Source organism: Apodemus sylvaticus, chromosome X, assembly GCF_947179515.1.
Source record: "Apodemus sylvaticus chromosome X, mApoSyl1.1, whole genome shotgun sequence".
Taxonomy (NCBI): Eukaryota; Metazoa; Chordata; class Mammalia; order Rodentia; family Muridae; genus Apodemus; species Apodemus sylvaticus.
Window position 1 is genome coordinate 25,431,956 of NC_067495.1, and position 16,307 is coordinate 25,448,262.

The 16,307-nt window shown below is 42.7% G+C and overlaps 1 protein-coding gene across 2 annotated transcripts in view; it reads left to right on the forward strand.

Annotated features, from left to right (window-relative positions):
- Egfl6 (EGF like domain multiple 6) overlaps positions 1–16,307 on the forward strand; it is a 61,945-nt gene that overhangs the window by 34,008 nt on the left and 11,630 nt on the right. For both annotated transcript variants that reach the window (XM_052170836.1, XM_052170837.1), the window contains exons 6-9: positions 813–947; positions 3,152–3,274; positions 10,889–11,209; positions 14,888–14,968. In XM_052170836.1, the coding sequence (XP_052026796.1) occupies positions 813–947; positions 3,152–3,274; positions 10,889–11,209; positions 14,888–14,968 (660 nt within the window). The remainder of the gene's footprint in view (positions 1–812; positions 948–3,151; positions 3,275–10,888; positions 11,210–14,887; positions 14,969–16,307) is intronic.

A 16,307-nucleotide genomic window follows, 5' to 3' on the forward strand; every position in this document is an offset into this window, starting at 1 on the left:
ATTTATTAATTCATTCATTCTTTCTTTCATTCATTTATTTCATGTATGTGAGTACACTGTCATTATCTTCAGCCACACCAGAAGAGGGCATCAGATCCCATTACAGATGGTTGTTAGCCACCGTGTGGTTGCTGGGAATTGAACTCAGGACTTCCGGAAAAGCAGTCAGTGCTCTTAACCGTTGATCCATCTCTCCAGCCCCTGACTTCACTTTCAAAAATTGTATGTCATACAATATAAATAGTTACTTGAGAAAATAGTCACTCATCACACACATTAAAGTATAGGTACCACATGCTAGACAAGACACACGTTCAGCCCTAGAAGAGCTGGGGCCTGACACATAGGCAGATATAAGAGTGGGGATGTGATTCAGTTGATGGGGTGCATGCCTCACAAGCATGCAGCCCTGTGTTCCATCCCTAGAGCCACATAAACAAGGCATGGTGGTCTATAATCCCAGCGCTAGGAAGATGAGGACTTGAAGGTCATCCTTGACTACATAGTGAGTCTGAGGCCAACCTAGAATACATGTCAGAGAGAGAGAGAGAGAGAGAGAGAGAGAGAGAGAGAGAGAGAACAAATAAGGATACTGTAGCCAGGTAACACCTCCAAGAAAAGTTGGAAGTAATTGATATGAACCAGTAAGCTAAAGAGCTGGGCATGTCCTGATGAAGATCTAGAATACTTCTCGAAGACTTGATCTTGACAGCAGTCACTGTGTGCTGGGGGCTGAGTTGGGTACCTGTGCATGTACACGTGTTGGAGTACTTTTCCCACAACCCCTGACAGCTTCTACTCCTCTATTCTAGATATTGATGAATGTGCTTCTAGCAAAGCAGTCTGCCCTGCCAATCGAAGATGCGTGAACACATTTGGAAGCTACTACTGCAAATGCCACATTGGATTTGAACTGAAATATATCAATCGCCGATATGATTGTGTAGGTAAGACCCAGGGGTTTCCTTCCCCCTTGCCTCCAAGCCTGCAGACTTTCTCTACAGGCATTTTATTTATATTCATTCTATCTACTATACTGACCAGCTGGACAACACACACACACATACACACACACACACATACACACACACACAGAGAGAGAGAGAGAGAGAGAGAGAGAGAGAGAGAGAGAGAGGAAAAACCACTGATATTATGTTTCTGGTATTTAGGTAACTCCAGTGAGATTAATTATGGAGCCAGATCTATAGTGAAAGAAACAAATAAATATAATGTTGTCATGGAGACAAATATCTTGCGATGACTTATGTGAGGGTTATTTTTAATGTAATGAGTTTTTATTTAGTTGATATGCCTGGTTCTATCTCCAACTACCCACCTATAAATGGAAGCAATAAAGAGGTATTTATATTTGCTGCAAGATTAAGATGATCTCAGTGGCCTGTTTCTAACATCTTTCATTGGATTGGCTTTATGAAAATGTATGGAGAGTGGAGAGGTGGCTCAGTACTTACAATCACAAGGACCTGAATTTGCATCCAAGTATCCAAGTAACAAGCAAAGTATCCCAGAAAATACCTGAACCCCAGCTCTAAAGAGGAAGAACAGGAGGATCACTGGGGAATTGCTGACTTCCACCATACCTGAGAACACAGGAGCCCCTAGGAGAGACTTTGCCTCAAAAAGAATAGACAGAGAGTCATAGAAGAGGATACTCTACTTGCTTCTGCTGTAGACATAGGCATACATATCTGTGCACACTTATGCACAAACACATGCAATGCACATACATACACATCAATTTTTAGAGGAAAATTGTATGAAGGGGAGCCTGTTCTTTCCTCTTTCTTCCTTTAGCCCTTTTGTAGTTCAAGCGTCAATAACATCACTCTGTGCTAATACTGTTCTTAGTCAGCCATGAGTCTCATCTTAAAACATGTTAATCTCTTAGTGAAGGGATTCCAGGCCCTGAAGAGCTTTTGAGGACAGATATACATACCCATTCCCCTTGATATACTGTCCTATAGTAAAGAGAAATTTGGGCTGCCTCTAGCTCTCTATTCATTCACATAACTTTGGTGACAAAGGTATGCACATGACATGAAAAGCTAACTGTTGGAGAAAATATCATTCTTTCAATCCTGTACTTAGAGCTTCTTAGGACATGTCTTGTATCATCATGTTGAGACAACACCCCATTACTGGTTTTTGAACCATCTTGGAAGACCTCCACAACTATTCCCTCAAATCTTCTTAAATATGAACACTACCCTAAGCAGGCACATAAAATTCATGTTTGGCATAAGCTTAGAGCCCACCCTGTCCTGTCAATCCAGCCAGCTTGGCAATCAAATGCCAGTACAATGTTGCCCAGATCCCTGACACTATAAAGACATGCCCCTCCACAGTAGACTGGGAATGCACACAGCTTCCCCCCCCCCAAAAAAAGCAAATCTCTGATGTACTAACAGCAATTAATATTAGCCTCAGAGCGCCCTTTGTGACTGAGTTCAAAAGAATACACTGGTTTGTGTGCTTCCATCTACAAACGCATGGACAGGGCATAAGGTGGAGAGTAGAGCACTTGAAGTTCCCACCTGAGTGGAATCTGGCCAATTTTCCACCTCTAAATGCAGCAGACAAGCTCAAACCAGCCTGACCCTTTCCCCTGACAGGTTCTGAACAGAATGCCTGTGCCCATGAATTCAGACAATGGCAGAGGTTCCTGGCTGATTATGTCTTTTGTTTGTGAGGAGTTTCAAGCCAAAATTAGAATTTACTTTCTGATATGGTTCCTTATTTTCAGATTACATGGGTGAAAATCAAACCAATGCAACATTCAGCACTTATTTTCTGAGACTGTTACTTAGTTCCCAATTATGTGGATGTAAGGGCAAAGGAGAAACTCCAAACATCATAGCTGATTTCAATCGCATTAATAATGAACAAGCAGTGAAGCTGCTCTGGAGGAGGTGAGTTGCAGGCTCCCTCCCTACATACCAGGCAGGCGCCAGGCAAAGACAGGGCTCTTAGCCAAAAGGCCTCTGGTTTTGAACACCTCTCTGTTCTCAGGCAGCACTTAGTTTGCTGAAGTGTTCAGTGGTTGGCCTTGAAGTTGCTCAGGTGAAAAGGCTCCTCCTTCAGCAAGCCCTTTTATCATAAAGTTGTTCACTGGAATGTTCCCCCTTTTCAGATATAAATGAGTGTGCTCTGAATACCCACACGTGCAGCCCCCATGCCAATTGCCTCAATACCCAAGGAGCCTTCAAGTGCAAATGCAAGCAGGGATATAGGGGCAATGGACTGCAGTGTTCTGGTAAGTAGCATTTGGTCATGACAGTTTTGCTATCTGCCTCCCACAAAGCACTCCTTCCAGATAGCATTTGTGTGTGTGTGTGTGTGTGTGTGTGTGTGTGTGCGCTCGCGCGCGCGCACGCCTCAGCCTTGTATCTTTCCCTAGTTGTGCTGTAACTGTACTTCTGGTACTCACAAAAGTCATAGGCAGGCACAAAAGTGAAAGATCGTGGGCTAGGATGCTAATTCAGTTAGTAGAGTGCCTGACATATTCAAAGCCTGACCCCCAGTACCAAATAAACTAGGTAAAGTAATCCCAGTGCTTGTAAGAGATGGAAACAAGGACTGGAGAGATGGCTCAGCGGTTAAGAGCACTGACTGCTTTTCTGAAGGTCCTGAGTTCAAATGAGTTCAAATCCCAGCAAGCACATATATCACAACTGTCTATAATGAGATCTGATGCCCTCTTCTGGAGTATCTACAGTGTACTCACATATAATAAATAAATAAATAAATAAATAAATAAATAAATAAATAAATAAATATTTTTTTAAAAAAAGAGAGATGGAAGCAAGAGGCTCAAAAATTCAAGGTCATCCTCCAACACATAGTGACTTTAAGCCCAGCCTGTAATATATGAGACCCTGTCTCACAAACAAACAAGCAAAAACCCTAGTGTAGGGGGACAAACAAACAAGGAGATATTTCTTATTTTTCCAGCACAGCAACCAAAAGTCCTCTCTCTCTCTCTCTCTCTCTCTCTCTCTCTCTCTCTCTCTCTCTCTCTGTGTGTGTGTGTGTGTGTGTGTGTGTGTGTGTGTGTGTGACTCTAATCTTTAATGGTAGTGATTTTAAACTATAAATGTATAAGCCAGACATACAACTAGAAAATCTGTTGTTAACCTGGAACAACAGGAAAAGTGATTTCCCATGAGGACTATATCTGAGGCAATGTTTTCTTACTTGGGGAGGGACTCAAGCTGACAGAGGCACCACCATTTTATGGTACTAGGTTATTAATCCAAGCCCTTGTGATTTTTCACACTCTGGAAAGAAACATGGATGATTAGATAGCAGCTCTTATTACTTCAGTTTGGGAGTGGCAGATTTCAAGGACCAAAATAATAATGATGGTGGTAGTGGTTGGCGGTGGTATAAATGAACACTGGAAAACCTAGAGAGTTCCTGGAATGCCTGCCACCTCAAGTTATCTATGCTTACAGTGCAGGCCACCCACTGGTAAACAGAGTCCTGTAGTGGTTAAAGTCAAACAGTCAACATGGTGAACTGTACCTGTGCTCCCAATACTTAGAGAGTTAGGAGGATAAGGACTTCAAGGTTATCTTTGGCTGCATAGTGAGTTCAGCCTGGGCTACAGGAGACACTATCTCATGTCTCAAAAGACCAAGAATAGCAGTAAAAATGACCATGATAGCTAGGTTTATCCTTCTTTTAACTCTGGCTCATTGTGACAAGACTTGTCTTTGTTGTGTTGTGTCCTGTTTTGGGTTGGTTGGTTGGTTAGTTTTGATTTGCTATTATTGTTACTTGGGGGTGGGAGTGCTATGGGTATGCATGATGTGGGGTTATACATACCACAGCCTACATGTGGAGGTCAGGGGAAACTTTTTGGTGTCAGTCACCAGGATTATACAGCAAGCACTTCTAGTGAGCTGAGCCATCTCCTGGCCCTATTTGGTTTTTTGTTTGTTTGTTTGAAGCAATGTCTTGCAATGTAGTCCTGGCTGCCTGATACTCACTCTGTAGCTCAGGACAGACTTGAGCTGACTGCTATCTGGTCTCAGCTTTCTGAGCGGTGGGATCACAGGGGTGTGCTGCCCTACCCGCTCTAGAATTGTTTACTACCCTGTCTCAAGTAATCTCTATGCCCTTCAGCACAATTCTCATAAGTATGACTTACATCATAGGCTGACTTGCCTCACATCCTATGACCCCCTCCAGCCAAGTCTCCTGATGACGCACAGACTATCTCCCAGCTTTTGCAAAACTAAACACTATGCGCCATGATAGACATTCAACAGCACACACATAAAAGGTTCACAGTATCCAAGAGGGCTGCGGCTGAGTCTAGAAGTCAGATTCCATAAAGTACTGCCAAATGAACTGGCAGCATTTATTTTGAAGAAAAGCAATGATGAGAAGCATAAACTGTGCCTGGAAAATTTTTTTTAAGAAATGTGAAACAAAAGTGGACCTCTCTAAAGAAGACTAACACCAGTGGGTAGAAGTTATAGTCTCATGCAAAGCTAACTAGATTGTTTCTAATGAGTAGAGCAGGGACTCTTCCAGAGTAGCAGTGACACAGGCAATGGATAAGTGTCCAGAAGGCATTTGAGAAACCCAGGTTCTGGGTCCCAGAACAAAATATTAGACACCGTGCAAGTAGTGAAATGACTTACTGGCTAAAGTACTTGCCTCACAATCATAAAGATTTGCTTGCAGATCCCCAACAACCATGAAAAGATTGGGAAGGTATGCTTGGTTGCCTGCCTACAATCCCAGGGCTTGGGAAGTGGCAACAGATCCCTAGATCCCTAGATCAAGATGGCTAGACAAACAAGCTGAATTACTGAGCTCTAGGTTCCAGTGAGAGACTCTGCATGGACAACAATTGAAGAAAGCACCTGATATCGACCTTCAGGTGTGCCCACACCTCTACTCCCACACATAAAAACATGAATACACACATTCACAGACAGACATTTCATGCATACACTCCCCCCCAAAAAAACAATTGGATCCCAAACAGGGCTTGTGATATTCCTGTGGTAGATGCTTTGTAATAGGTCATCAGTTCAGAGTACCTAAGAGTTCCCCAATTCCAAGAAGGCAAAATGAAACATGCTATGTAGATTCCTAGATCCTAGCTAATACAGGGCAGTAGACTCTCTATGCCTTGTGACCTTAGGGTATTGTCTACAATGCTGCCCAGACCCTCAAGTGCAGTAAGAGATGGGAAATTAGTGCCTCTAGGAAACACCCTCAGCCAATGGAGGTCTTGGAGTCTATAAATGAATACCTTTCCTTCCCCTTCACAGTGTGGGGGGAATCCTGAACAGTTAATGCTACACAGGCTCTCAGATTTCTCCAGTCAGACTGAGTTTGTTACACAAAGTAATGACCTGCCCAATGTGACACCATCTTTTGTCTCCCCTCACCATTTTTTTTTTTTTTGACTCACTGTCTCCTTTTCCCCATTCTGCCTTCTGGAATCCTTCCCCAAATCCTTTTGTTGGGGATTTGCCCAAGGTAACTCAGACTAAGACAAACACATGGGGTTGAAATGAAGTGGCATGTTGAAAACTTCATTCCATTGGTCACACAATAGATGCCCAGTAAAGTGTGCGGTGGTTAGTATTTTTCTAAGAGTCATCTCAAACTTCTGTTGAGAGCCAGAAATCGTACTGTGGAATACTATGAATTTTAAAATGTTGTGCATGCATATCAAATGATGCCCAAGAAGAAGGAAGTGGCCTCTGGTCCTGGAAAGGCTCATTGCAACAGTGTAGGGGAATACCAGGACAGGGAAGTGGCAAGGGGTGGATTGGGGAACAGGGGGAGGGAAGAGGGCTTATGGGATTTTTGAGGAGGGGGGATCCAGGAAAGGGAAAATCACTTGACATGTAAATAAAGAATATATCGAATTAAATAAATAAATAAATAAATAAATAAATAAATAAATAAATAAAATTTTGTGCATGGAAAATAGAAGCCCTCCAGAAATATGTTTTTTTAAAAAGGATAACTCACTTGTATATGACCACCCTTCTAGCCTCCAGGGCTAAGAATTGAAGAAATTAGAAATAATAACTGCCTTGAGGGTAGAGTACTTGCCTAGAATACATAAGGTCCTTGGTTACAAGGACTGGGGACATAGGAGAAGAATTTTAAGGTCAAGGATGCAAGGCTATTTTTGGCTACATGGTGGGTTTGAGACCACCCTGGACTATAAGAGGTTCTGTCTGACAGAGATGGGGAGGGAAGGGAGAGGGACAAGGGGAGAGGAAAAGAGGGAGGGGGAGAGCAGAGAGGGAAAGAGACAGAGACAGAGAGACAGAGACTTCTTAATTGGAGGGAAAACATTGTAGCCCATTTTCTATATTGTAGCCTAGTGTTTTAAAATTATAAATCTCACACAAAAAGAACCATTTCTTGTGCCAAAGAAACTTCTGTGGTTTTTGTTGTTGTTGTTGTTTTGCTTTTTGTTTTGTCTTTTTGGGGTTTTTGTTTGTTTGTTTTTGTTTTTGTTTCTGCATCTAGGAGCACAGCTTCTAGAATAAGATTACTTTTAACTTGACCCCTACATGGCTCCTTGGCTAAGTATTTGTGGACTGAGAATAAGTATTGACTCTCCAATGCCTCCGTTTCCACATGTGTAAAAATAGGTATTGCAGCACCTATCTCTTAATATTGTTTAATGTTAAATGAAATAATCCTTGCAGGAAAAAAAAAAAAACAGATGTCCACATACAGGGTTTACCACCTGCCCAGAATATACTAAAACTAAGTTTATCCCTCATGGTATTTTTTGAGTTTTTTTTTTTTTTATTTCACTTTGTATTTTGGGGACAAGATTTCATGGATCCCCAGTGGGCCTTGAACTTCCTGTATAGCCGAGGATCACAGTGACCTTCTGAGCCTCCTGCTTCTTACCTCCTGACTGTTTAGATTACAGGCACGTGTCACAATTTCCTCAGTGCTGGGGATCAAAGACAAGGCTCTGCATCCCAGGCAAGCACACTACCAAGTGAGCCACACTCTCAACCCTGGTTCGAAAGATTAGTATTTTTAATTTTTAAATTGATATTTATTGCTTGTATGTGCATGATATGTGGTGGGCTGTGCACATGCCCTGGTGCAAAGCGTGGCAGTCAGAACACTCTGTGGGGGTCAGTTCTCTCCATTTGCACTTTTGTGGGTTCTGGGATCAGAGTCAGGTTGCCAAGCTTGGGAGGCAAGAGCCTTTATCCATTGAACCACTTTGCTGGCCCTGTTATATATATATTAATCACTTATGGGCTCAAGAGACAACTCAATGGGTAAAGTGCTTTCCATACAAGTATAAGGACCTGAGTTCGAATCCCCAGAACTCTCACTAAATCAGGAAATGGTACTACTTATCAGTCCTATGGTGAGATAGGAAATGGGGACAAGAGAATCCCCAGATATTCTCAGGCCAGCTAGCTTTGCATATGCAGTGGCAAACAGGAGACCCTGTGTCAAACAGGGTGGAAGAGAGGACCACCGCTGGAGATGCTACTCGGAGCGCCACACACGTTATGGCGTGCTTGTGCCAATACTCCCCTGTGAACACGCATGCACACACATACACACACCACACCACACACACACACACACACAGAGAGAGAGAGAGAGAGAGAGAGAGAGAGAGAGAGATTTTTTTAAAAACCAAAAATTTAAAAACAGTAATAACTTATTTTTTAACATCAGTTTGATTTCCTCATAAAATAGCAGCATGTATCCTTGAATCATAGCTCTCAAGGAATTTGAGCCAATCTAGAGAAAAGTAACTGTTAACCTTAAAGCAGGAATAAGTCCATTACGGAAATGGTAGAAAATTGCAAGTATTCCTGTGCATGCCTTTCAAGTCCTGGCTAGCTAAGTGTGACCTTAAACAAATTCTTTTTTTTTTTTTTTTTTTTTTTGGTTTTGGCTGTGTAGCCCTGGCTGTCCTGGACCTCACTCTGTAGACCAGGCTGGTCTTGAACTCAGAAATCCACCTGCCTCTGCCTCCCAAGTGCTGGGATTAAAGGCGTGCGCCACCACACCCGGCCTAAACAAATTCTTTTACACTGGCATTTCCCTCACTACCAAAATCTAACTCGGGCCTACCCTTGGCTCTCTGGTCCTTATAATCTCCATTGAAAGTATTCAGGTAAGATATGGACAGAAGACAGCCTGCGTTTATCTCAGAATAACGGGAAGCACTTTCACGGACTTACCTGGGGCAGGAACCAAAAGGGTAGCCGAAGAGGAAAATGCTCTCACAGGTCAGAGTGGCTAACATGCAAAAGGACCAATTAGGTTGGCTAGCATGTCAAAGTAGGGGAGGTGCTTTCTACAAAAGTCTCCGGGACAGTAGGAAAATGCCATAATGAAAATCCCTTATTGCGCATGCTCACCTAAGGGATAATCAAGTCTCTGGAATAGACTGCTTCTCTGAGGTGTGTCTTCCTACCCAGCTGACTGAGAGGCCTGCTTCGAATTAACTTTTGTTTTTTTGACTTGTTGAGATAAGGTTTCTCTGTGTATCTCTGGCTATCCTGGAATTCTGTAGATGAAACTAGCCTCAAACTAGGTGAACTGCCCACCACATCTTCCTCCCAGAGTGCTCAGACTAAAGGCGCCACCACCACCCAGCTGAATTAACTCTTGAAAAGGGTCCCGAGTGTTTATCTTTGTTCTTTATCAGAAAGCCTCCAGGTAGGTGGGAAGCTTGGAATCTTGCAGATGATTTGGAAAGTCGTGGCTCCACCCTGAACCAGTCAGACCCCATTCTTGTAGCCAAAAAAAAAAAAATCACATAACAGAGTAGATCCAAAAGAATTAAAGAAACAAAAAAATAAATAAATAAAAGAAAGATATAAAAGACACACATAAAAAGAAAAAAAGAAAAATGCCGTGCTTTACTAGGGGAGAAATAACATAAGTTTCTCTGGATGGGTCTCAAAAACCCTGCTATGTCCACCTTCCTTTCTTTCATGTGGTATTTTAAATCTGAACAAGGGGAGTGACTTTAATAGTCTCTCTTTTCACATGATGTTCCAAATTTTAAACACAGGCAGTTCTGATCTGTCTTCTTTTATCTGTCACTGTCCTTCTCTTGCAACAATATGTGGCCAAGGACACAGGAGGTAGATCCAGAAGTGGCCCAGCCTTGAAGAGAATCCGGCCTGCCTGATAATTTTTAAATTTATTTCCTTTATTCTTTAACAATTTCATACACTTATCTAATTATTTTGGTCATTTTGACACAAACAGCCCATTAGCCTCTCATCCCACTCGCAGTGAATCTTTTTCTAAGGTCTTCCTGCTAGTTTCATGTCTTTGTGGTTGTGATTCTTTTGGGGTGTGGTCTTTTGGGGGGGCGGGGAGGACAGTAACCTACTGAGTTTAATTCATTTGAGTTATTTCCGTGATCGTGGGATGGGGGAAGGTTGTCTATTGAAACTGGGCAATTTACTAATATCTACACCATTAATGAAGGTGGCTCATCCTCTCCTAGTAATCATCAACTGCCAACAGCTCCTTCGAGAAGGTGGGGCCTCAAAAGCCCTTCCTCCATCCATAATGGAATATTAATGGGCTCCATCTTGTGCAGGTTACCATAGCTACTGTCAGTTCCTATACACAATGCCCAGGTCACACACAGAGGACAGTGTTCCCCAGCATAGTTCCTTATCCTCTGGCGCTCATATTTTCCACCCTGTCTTTACCAACATTCCCTGAGACTTGAAGGGGGTGTTCAAGAGTTCTTCCTTGGGGCTGATTCTGGAAGCATTGACTTCCTGCACTTGAACACTTCCAAACCGGTCTATTGCTCATAAATGATCTCAACTAAATGGGAATTCTCCTGTGTTACTTTTTGGCTCAGTGATCCCTGAACATTCTGTGAAAGAAATACTCACAGCACCGGGGACCATCAAAGACCGAATCAAGAAGTTACTGGCTCACAAGCGCACCATGAAGAAAAAGGTGAAGCTTAAAATCGCCACCCCAAGACCCACCAGTACCCGTGCCCCTAAGGTCAACCTGCCTTACAGCTCTGAGGAGGGCGTTTTCAGGGGCAGAAACTCTGATGGAGAACAAAACAGGAAGGAAGAGAGAAAGAGAGAGAGGCTTGAAGAAGAGAAAAGAGAGAAAGCCCTGAGGAACGAGGTGGAACAGGAACGAACCCTCAGAGGGGACGTGTTCTGTAAGTATTACTTTTGTTGTTCTTCTATTTTATAAAAAGTGAATGTAATTCCTCATGGCAAATCAACAAACAAGACTAGACACTTCCTGCCTTAAGGAAGATGGCTTAGGGGCGGGAGAGATGGCTCAGCTGTTAAAGAGCACCGACTGCTCTTCCAGAGGTCCTGAGTTCATTTCCCAGCAACCACATGGTGGCTCACAACCATCTGTAATGGGGTTTGACGGCCTCCAGTGATAATGTATTCACATACACAAAATAAATCTTAGAAAGGAAGGAAGGAAGGAAGGAAGGAAGGAAGGAAGGAAGGAAGGAAGGAAGGAAGGAAGGAAGGAAGGAAGGAAGAAAGAAAGAAAGAAAGAAAGAAAGAAAGAAAGAAAGAAAGAAAGAAAGAAAGAAAGAAAGAAAGAAAGAAAGAAAGAAAGATTATGTCTTGGGTATTCCAAGTTTCTAGGCTAATATCCACTTATCAGTGAGTGCATACCATGAGTGTTCTTTTGAGACTGGGTTACCTCACTTAGTATGATGTTCTCCAGCTCCATCCATTTGTCTAAGAATTTCATGAATTCATTGTTTCTAATGGCTGAATAGTACTCCATTGTGTATATATAGCACTTTTTTTTTTATTCATTCCTCCACTGAGGGATATCTGGGTTCTTTCCTCCGCTGAGGGACATCTGGGTTCTTTCCAGCTTCTGGCTATTGTAAATAGGGCTGCTATGAGCATAGTGGAGCATGTGTGAACAGAGGAGTGGCCCCTGGTTCTGGAAAGACGCAGTGCAGCAGTATAGGGCAATACCAGAACAGGGAAGTGGAAAGGGGTAGGTGGGGAGACAGGGTGGGTGGGGGGACAGGAAGGGGGCTTATGGGACTTTCCGGGAGTGGGGAGCCAGGAAAGGGGAAATCATTTGAAATGTAAATAAAGAATATATGGAATAAAAACAATAAAAATAAAATTAGCAGCGGTGTCCCTTCATCCCAATCAGAAAGTGAACTTTGCAGGAAGTCCAGACCCAAAAGAAAGAAAGAAAGAAAGAAAGAAAGAAAGAAAGAAAGAAAGAAAGAAAGAAAGAAAGAAAGAAAGAAAGAAAGAAAGAAAGAAAGAAAGAAAGAAAGAAAAAGAAAGAAAGAGAGAAAGAAAGAAAGAAGCAAGCTTAGCTCCCTTTCTGTATACCATGAGTCTGAAGTCTAAGATTTTTTTCTAGAAAAAAGTAAACATTTTAATACAACCACTTTTTAAATCACAAATAAAAACATTACACAGAGAATTTAAGGATCTACTTAAAGAGTCCTGCAGTCCCAACTCTGTGCATGTCGGAGAGCTTCGACAGTTACCACGGCCATTCTGAAGCTGTGGCACTTCCCTTTGGGCTTCACCTTTTCATTACCCATTACATTTTTATGAACTTATCCACCACAAAAAAGAAAAAAATCTGTGACAGAGCTGAAACTTGGAAAAATGGCATTATATCCTCTTTTGTGGCTCATGTGTACTCCTACCTGCATCCTGTCCTGTCTCACCGCCTGTCCTTTTACCTGTGTTCTGGTTTTTCTCATTCCCTGTCCTTTGGCCTGTACTCTGTCCTTAGTCATCACCTAAGATCACTATCTCTTGCTCTTCCTTCTAAATGCTGCACTATGCTCACACTCAGACTGCTGACATCTACCCATTAGGGGCTAGGATTAGTGTATGAAGAACATGCAGTGAAATGGTTTTAAAGAGAGAAAAAGAAAACTGGGTTGGCACACAGGTCCTAGGAAGTAAGTTGCTTCTGTAAGGTCTAGAGAATATCTTCCAGAGGTGCTAAATGAGATCTACCACTCTGGGAAACCCAAGGGTAAGTCCTGTCCTTGTCCCTTACCTGGATATTTCCTACTTGTCACAGCCCTTCCCTGCCAACACCCATCAAGCACGGTTGTGTGGTTGCCAGACACACCTTCCAAATCAGAAACCCTCATCATCAGGTCCTCCAAGCACTCTCTTTTTACTTTTTTTAATTAATTAATTGAGACAGGGTAGTCCTGGCTGACCTGGAATTCACTATGTAGCCTAGGTTAGACTCATACTCAGAGATCTACCTGTGCTTCTCAAGTACTTGGATTAAAGAAGTATGCCACCACATCCAGTATTTTTAAAAGTTTTCATGATACTGGCTTGTGGTGGCTATCCCTGAACTTACTCTGTAGATCAACTAGGCTAGCCTCAAACTCAGAACTCTACCTGGCTCTGCTTCCCAATCCTAGGATTAAAGGCCTGTGCCCCCACCACTGGGCTACTACCCGTCTCCTTTCTACTTTCATGTCTGTTTATTTTTGTAACCTGTTGGGCATGGGAATTCCTTCCCTTGGGGAGACATAATAAACAATTCCCCTATAAGACCCCATCAGTAGTACCAAGGATGATTTTTACCAGAGTCTAGCTTGGGTAACCAATGAGTTTATTAGGCTTGCTTTCTACGCACAAGTGATGGATTGTTTACAGGAATGTGAGTAACCTCAAAGCAGCCACACCACCATTAAGTCTCACCTCCATGGATGACAAGGTTCCTGCAGTGCTTACATGGAGTCCCTCTTCAGTTAACCATCCACAACCTATATACTCTATCACCTCCCAAGACCATGAGTCAAGCAATTAGGGAAGAATTATATACAAATGTCTGCGAGTTACAGGAGGGAGCAGTCAGACACTTGGGCAATGATCCAATGACCCAGCCCATCCAAATCTTCTATGGGGGAACATCAACAGTCACCAGATTAAGGGATTATTTAGTGTCCCTCTCTCAGTGACGATGAACTGCCACTCAGGGAGTACTGAGGCCTTATCAGTCCCTCTTGCCTCCCTTTGTTCTTTATGGAAGTCACTTTTCAAGGACTTGATCTATGAAAAGAGAATATCTTGATTGTATGTTGATGATTATAATAAGCCAAAAATAGCTAGACCTTAGGTAACATACCCCTTTGATCTGAGCATGTAGGAGGTAGAGGTAGGCATATCTGTCTATATCTGAGACCACCCTGGTCTGTGTAGCAAGTTCCAGGCCAGTGAGGGCTACATAGTGAGACTCTGTGTCAAAGATTTTAAGCTCAAATAGAAAATGACAGAAGCAAACCTCTACAGCAGAGCTTAAGTTTCTGCGTGAGCCAGGTGGCTGATATATCCCTCTTTGCAAAGGTTGGTATACAAAGCCCACCATAGTTCTCAGCCCCTCCAAGACAGTTTGGGAGTTAACTCTGAGTCCTCATCCTGAGACCCCATTTCCTTCTTTCTGGGTGCTTCCGTTTTATATTGTATTTTTGCCTGTATGACTTGGAGACCAATACCAGGGGTTGTTAACCAAGAGATAAGCAGATACAGGCTCATCCAGGTCAGAAACAGTATAGCAGTCACATAATTGCCCTTACTAATGAACAATGTCAAGGAAATGGGTTTCCAATACCTGGTGAGAAGGAGTGTACCCAGAGTGTGGGTATTGAGCTCACCTGAGGGAAATTTGAAAACACTTTTCTGGGTGAGGAAACTGGGTAGGAAATGGGAGGAAGATGCTATTTTAACGTGTTCTGCCCTTAGACTGCATGACAAACCTGTGTTTTGACACTAAGTTTATTCCCTTGATGCATGGAGTGGGGGAGTTGGTTTGGTTTTGTCTTGTTTTTCCCTAACTGACCGAGGATCTTTATTAGCCCCTAAGGTAAATGAAGCAGAGGATTTGGAGCTGGTCTACATCCAAAGAAAAGAGCTGAATTCCAAACTGGAGCACAAAGGTAAGGATAGAAACATTTAAGGAAAAAAAAAAAAAAAACAGCCCTCATCTCAAAGCGAATATGTGGAGTGACCATGTCCTAGGTACCTCAAACATCATGTTCCAATGTAGTAGCAGTTTCCTAGAGTTTTATGGCAAAGAACAAAGAAGGTCAGAAATCAAATCATTTTTCAAATGAAAATACCAGGTTGATAGGTTCCAGCAAAGTGGAGGAATCTGTGCTATAGCCCCACACATGACATTTTTAACTTTGGGGCTTGTGGAAGCTAGATGTCTGCTAAGTTATATACACCCCAGAAAGTTATACCCAATAGTCACAAAGATTTCAGGTCAGACATGGAGGTAGGCAATGAATAGCTATTAATAAAATTAGCTCAAAATAATTTGGCTCTCGATCTGCAACATTCCAATCCCTTCTGCAATCACTGAAATTCAAGTAGCCTTTGTAGAATGTTCTGTATAGGCTTGGATCCTTTCTGGAAACTCCCTGTCTCAGTAACTACTTCTTTTTTTTTTCTAAATGATTTATAATTTTAAACAGTAGTGAGCTCATGGGAAGGAGCAGAAATGAGATCACCCTTCAGGAAGACCTGTGTTAGGAGGAGACAAGGCCCTGAAGCGGGAAAGAGATGGTTCAGTTCAGGAGAGAAATAGCACCATGGCCATCAGGAGCCCTCACAGGACCTTGAAGGAAGAGACGGCCTTCTCTTTAAACCCGGAGAGCAAAAGGGAATTCTGAGTATTTCAGGTTTGGGGTATCAAGGAGTTAAGCTTCATACCATGTGATCTAGCTTGGGCTGGCCTGCATGCAGGCCTGGAGACAGGCACTAGCTAGTACTATATAAACTTACCTTGTAGCTACGAGGGGGAGGGACTTCAAGAAGCAGAACATACTTTCTTTATCAATCCCTGGGAGAGAGAGAAAAGCAGCGGAAGCGTCTGTGCTCGCCCACTCTCTCCTGCAACATCTTTCATTTGTTGAAATCACTGCTTCAATCATAAGCAGCCAAGAGAAAACTCACTGTCATGGCACACAGAACCAGTGCTGTGTTTCTTCTCCTGGGGAGACAGGAATAAACAGACATTTATTCACTCTGTATGTGGCACTAAACGACAGGCCAAAGTAACCATTCTATGCAAGTTGGTGAAGCAAGTTGGTTTTATCGGGCTTACTTTATAAGCGAATGAAAAGCTGTTATCCCACTTCATCAGTGATGATGTCCAAAAAAGCCATATAATGAAGTCCTGACTGTTTTTCAGGGCCTGTCTCCCAAGGGAGGGGCTCAAGAGGGAGTAGATGTCTGGAATCCTAGGTGAGAATTCTATGACCTTCTCCCACT